Below are 5,841 nucleotides of genomic sequence, written 5' to 3' on the forward strand. Positions count from 1 at the left end.
TGTCATGAGTTAGTTATGAAGTCGTCTTAGATTAGAATAGTGCTATTACTTTGACTTTCTCCCATCTTTTCTTCTCTACCTTCTCCATAAATGTATAAACAAGCTCTACTGAACAATTCTGGAACACTCTAGAAGACCTGGTGTGGCGCTGTGGGTTAATGCGCTAGACTGCAAAATCATTTGAACTGCAAAGTTGGCAGTTCAAGTTTACCAGCCACTCCTTGGAAGCCATGTACAGGGTCTGAACCAATTTAACAGCACATAACAACAACTAAACAATTACACTTCAGCCTTTGAAGTTGCGCATGCTCTTCTCCAAGGTCATGTCCCTTCATGAGGTTGTGTACAGATAGCTCTGAAAATGGAAACATTTCCTTTTCAAAGTTGGATCTCAAGCCCAAGATGAAAATGGGAAAAGTGTAGAGGGGCCTGTTTTTCTGAGGTTCTTTCATTTTATTATGATTCACATTGACTTCATTTTGATCATTTTTCAAACACAGTATAACTAACGCAATCCTTGCTCTATTCCTTTCAACCTTCCTTCTAGTTATGGGTTACCAGAGCCAGCTAAAACAGAAAGAGAAAATCCAGATCAGTAGAAGATTCAACAATGTTTATTTTCTAAATTTGTCTTTACTCCCATCCCATAATTTCCCTATTTCACATTCCTGCATACTTTACTCGGTCTGGAGACAGGTTTTCTCAGTGTGGCCCTTAGTCTCTTCTTGAGTTCCAGTTTCATATTTTGGGATCTCAGCTAGATCAGGACCTTCTGAGTGTTCCGGTGTACATGGTGGCCTCTTAGGAGAGTTGGGTGAGTTTTGGAGAGCTGGAGTGTGACCTGCAGAGGGGTGTGAGCTTTGCACTTGCTGAGGGGAATTGCAGCCTGTGGGTGTGGAGTTAGGAATTATGGTTGTATGTGGTGCTTGTTGTACAGTCTTCTTACTGAGTTTCTTCTGACTATCTGGATCATGGGGCTGTGAAGAGTGGAATGGATAAAACAGTTATGTTTCTGGTCAATTCCAGATTGTTCCCAGGCCATCTCAGAATTCTAACTTTCTTTTCTGCCATACCATGGGCAAAAAAGGTCATGTTTCACATAAAATGTGATTCACCTAAGGAGTTCTGGTGCTGTAGGATCAGTACTGGACTGCTAACCACAAAGTTGATAGTTCAAACCCACCAGCTATCCTCGGAAACCCTAATACAGGTTTACTGTGAGTCAAACTGACTCAACAGCACTTAACAACAACAAACTTAGCTGCTGATAGAAATGTTCAAACCCACTAACCACTCCCATTAATATTGTTGCTTTCTAAGTGCCATCAAGTCAGTTCCAATTCTAAGCAACCCTGTACAGGGTTTCCAAGGAGCGGTTGGTGGGTTTGAACCACCAACCTTGCAGTTAGAAGTCCTGTGGTTATCCTACAGCGCCACACTGTGAGCAGTTCTGCTCTGACATAGAGGATTACTATGAGTCAGAGTCTACTTGAAGGCACTCCAACAACTGTACATTTTGAGATTACATCATTTTGTCCTTTAGGCCTCAGAAGGTGATTAGCAATTAGAATGGATAAGACAAAGTTGGTTAGAAGTTCCCCCTGCTGGAATAGTGGTAGTATAACAACAAGCAATTTTGAGATTGAAAAGAAGTTGAGATAATAGGATTTGTGGTTACTTGGGAGGAGTAGATACCTTGCCTAAGATTTCAGGACGTATTCCATTAGAGGCCTTGAGCAAATCAGGATTTTTCTGTACCCAGTTGGTGAGGGAGGCAGCACCAGCCATTGTACGGGAGGTCAGAGTCACCCGAGCAGGGGGTATCTTCAGAGGCATTTGCCAGGTGCCCATGAAGGAACCCCAAGGACTTGCCTAAAAGTAAAAAGACATAGCTTCTCACTCCCAGTCGCTGACTAGTGTTCTGATTTCCAACCTTTACCTTTGGGAATGCACGGTAATGAAACAAGACTGAAATGTAATCTCCTAACTCATTCCTCTTCCCCTCCCTCATCTAGGGTCCCCTAATATTTCATCCCCTTCCCTCTGCTTGCTTAATGTCATATCCTTAGGCTCAGCTTGACAAAGTTATTATATCTACTGCATAAATATCTTCTGAGGGCACTGTCTTTCTATAGATGACTTATCAGTTTGAAGATTTCTAGTGCTAAACATAATTCTGCCTTGGATAAACTGACCAAAAGTTTGGAGGCACTCATGTGCAACATGAAATAGATTGAACTTTAGTTTTTCAGATAGGGGCTGTGGGATAGTGCAAATTTACCCCTCTGTTGCCCCAGTTCTGTGCCTCAATTTTTTATCTTTGTTGATAGGAATGGACGTGGCACCTCACCTTGGAGCGAGGCACTGAAGGCAACAGATGACCACGGTCATTGGCGATAATCTGAGTGTAGCCTTCATGAGAAGAGATACTCTGGGGTAGAGATAAAAGAGAATAATAATTGTGAAAACAGAGTTAAATGGAGGGAGAGAGGAGGAATTTGGGGGGGGGGCGTGTATTCAGAAACACTCAGGAATATATAACAATTTAAACAACCAAAGGGCACATTCTGCAAGCCTGCCTCCTTGCCACCAGCACCCAGTCCCTCTCTTTCCATGAGTCCAGAGTCCTCAGGTGCTCCCTTTCTCCATGTCCTCATCTCTGCCTCCATCTCTGGTGTCACTGCTTCTCTGGATAAGGTCCCACATTCCGCTTGTGCTCTTCTCTCTCGGTAGTCCTAGGCTGTTTCTGGACTGTAAGATGAACTACTCCCGCATTTTTGTTACAAAACTTCTACGTTTACAGTTGTGATGGTTGCAATTAGTCACGATAACAATTTCTTACTATTGAATCTTAAGAATCCTATCCGTCTCTTTTCACCAGACCCATCTAGACAAAATGAAAAGTTTTCAATCGGGACTTTGTTGTTGTTATATGCCGTGGAGTCGGTTCTGACTCACAGGGTTTCTGAGGCTGTAAATCTTAAAGGAGCAGAAAGCCTTATCTTTCTCCCATGGAACAGCTGGTAGTTTTGAACTGCTGCCCTTGTGATTCGCAGCCCAATTCGTAACCAATAGGCTACCAAAGCTCTAGAGAGGAGGAAGTTTTAGAAGACTAAAAGGAGTTTTGCCCCAGGAAGTTTTTGAGAGCATGACATAAATAATGAGAAACTGGCCTTGTGGATGCACTCAATACCTCTTTTGTTGGCTTGGCAGGGGACCAATTCTGCAGATATTTGGGTGAGAAACCTTTTTCATACTGTGAAGAGAAAGTTAAGAAACCCTGTGAGGATTAGAGCCACAACCCAGGATTGAACAGATTTTAGATTGGAAGACCAAAGACATGAACAACCATGCTAGACTTTAACTCACTATAGAAAGGAGTCATTTGTTCTAGAGTTACAGTGTCCAATATGGTAGCCACATGTGACAATTCAGCAGCTGATATGTGACTGGTTGAAAGAGGTACTTTTTCAGTGTAAAACATATACTAGATTTTAAAGACTTGTTAAGTGTCGTATAGTTGGTTCCGCCCCATAGTGACCCTGTATGGGTTTCCTAGGAGTAGCTGGTGACCTTGAACTGCCGACCTTGCTATTCAAACGTACTTTGCAGCCCAGCGCATTAACCAACAGCACCACACCAGATTTCATTTTGGATATACTGGGTTAAATTTAGTACATTTTAATTTCTTTTCTTTTTTTTTTTCATGTGGCTACTAGAAAATTTTAAGTTACATTTGTAGCTCACCTTATTGTTTTATTGAACAGTGTTGGTCTTGGCCAGAGACCTGCAAACTATGGCCTAAGGACCATACCCATGCTGCTGTTTGTTTTTGGATGGCCAGTGAGCAAATTTGTTTTTATAATTTAGAATTTTCAGTTGTCTGGAAGAAAGGCAACACTTAACTTTGAATATCAATTAAGCAAAATGTTCTCTATCCCCCAAAAGATTTTCCTTCTATTCATTATTTGAGCTGTATTATATAAATATATAAGGAGCTCTGGTAGCGTAGTGGTTATGAATTGGGCTGCGAACCTTAAGATCAGCAGTTCGAAACTACCACCTGTTCCACGGGAGAAAGATGAGGCTTTCTGCTCCCGTAAAGATTTTCATACAGCCTCGGAAACCCTGTACAGGGTCGCTATGGGTCGGAACCAACTCCACAGCACATAACAACAACAACATATAAATATATATATATATTGGAGTCCAGGTGTGGCGCTGTGGGTTAGTGCATCAGACTGCAAAGTTGTTTGAACTGCAAGGTTGGTGGTTCAAGCTTACCAGCTGCTCCTTGGAAACCGTATACAGGGTCACTATGGGTTGGAATCGACTTGATGGCACTTAACATAAAAAATTACACTCAGTTATTATACTATTTTGTATCTTGTGAAAAAATATTTCACAGACATTTGTTTTCTCTTGTTATATTGTTTTTGTTAAGTGCCATGGAGTCAGTTCTGACTCATAGTGACCCTGTATAGGGTTTCTGAGGAGCAGCTGGTGAGTTGGAACCACCAACCTTGTGGTTAGCTTATTAAGTGCCGCCAGTCAGTTCTGACCCATAGCAACCCTGTATAGGGTTTCCAAGGAGTGGCTGGTGAGCTTGAACCACCAACCTTGCGAATCGAACCAACTTTCAGTCTAGCGTATTAGCCCACAGCGCCACACCAGGACTCCCATCCTATGGTTAGCAGTCCTATGCTATTCCTACAGCACCACACCAGGACTCCAAAAAAGGATACATTTACTGTTTCTACCTAGTTTCAAGTTCTGGTTTGGTGTTGTGCACTAATGTACTGGATTGCAAAGTCAGTTTGAGCCACAAGATCACTGGTTCAAGGTCACTCCTTGGAAACCCTATACAGAATTACTATGGGTCAGAACTGACTCAGCGGCACTTAACAACAACTCAGTTTCGAACTGGGGATCTTTTATGAGGTGAACATGATAACCCCTACAATACATTATATCTGATTTTTGTCGCTGACTTATGAAGCCTCAAATATTTTCTCTCTGACCTTTTATGGAAACTGATTTGCTGACCTCTGGTTTAAACCCAACAAACTCCACCCAGAGTCTGTGGGCACTCCATACTCTGCGGAGTAGAAATGCTAGTCTGTGGGCACTCCATACTCTGCGGAGTAGAAATGCTACCTTACCCCACTCTCTGATAAGCAATTCAGCGGTTAGAATCTCACATGAAGGTTAAGTCATGTAAGGTAGAGCTGGAAGCCAAAATTAAACCGCGAAGAGATGGAGAAAGAGGACTTACCTGGTTGGCACTGTAGTTTGTGGCCATGTTCCTGCCACTTCTGTTTATACTTGTTGCTTGGCAACCCCGGAAGGCAGCCAGCCCTTCCAGGACTTGCACCCAATCATCATCAGGGACGGCCTCTTTTCAATGATCTTTTATTCACATCCTTAGCTGACCCTTATCCTTTCTCCTTAAAATTGAGGTTCATTTGTATTTTAGAGTGATGAGGGACAAAGTAAAAATGAAAACATTAGGTAAGTAGAAACCTTAATTTTTCTAGCATGAGTTACACCTGCATAAGAACTTTGAAGTTGTCTTTCAAGTCTTTAACTACTTGAACAAATCATGGAGACCTTCAATAAAAATGAGAAAATTAGCTAAGTAGAAAATTTTTCATTTTTCTAGCATAACTTACCCCTGCTTAACTATTTTCAAGTTGTCTCTCTAGTCTTAAACCACTTTAACAAATCATGGAAACTTAAGAGCTTTCATTGGGGTATGTAATGAAGCCAGAAACTGGAGTTTGAGTCTTTACCAGGGCTTGGAACCAGTTCTTTCCTGTTTGGATACACAGGGGACTGGGG

The 5,841-nt window shown here is 42.0% G+C and overlaps 1 protein-coding gene across 1 annotated transcript; it reads right to left on the reverse strand.

Annotated features, from left to right (window-relative positions):
• Positions 1 to 677: 677 nt before the first annotated feature.
• On the reverse strand, positions 678 to 5,315 carry LOC102841447 (chromosome unknown open reading frame, human C1orf192). The gene is made up of 5 exons (XM_006861769.1): positions 5,276 to 5,315; positions 3,194 to 3,256; positions 2,351 to 2,431; positions 1,696 to 1,872; positions 678 to 977 (listed from the first exon to the last, which is right to left on the reverse strand). Exons 1-5 carry the CDS (start codon positions 5,300 to 5,302, stop codon positions 678 to 680), a joined length of 648 nt encoding a protein of 215 aa, XP_006861831.1. The 5' UTR covers positions 5,303 to 5,315.
• Between the last annotated feature and the right edge of the window lie 526 nt (positions 5,316 to 5,841).

Source organism: Chrysochloris asiatica, unplaced genomic scaffold (assembly GCF_000296735.1).
Source record: "Chrysochloris asiatica unplaced genomic scaffold, ChrAsi1.0 scaffold00042, whole genome shotgun sequence".
NCBI lineage: Eukaryota > Metazoa > Chordata > Mammalia > Afrosoricida > Chrysochloridae > Chrysochloris > Chrysochloris asiatica.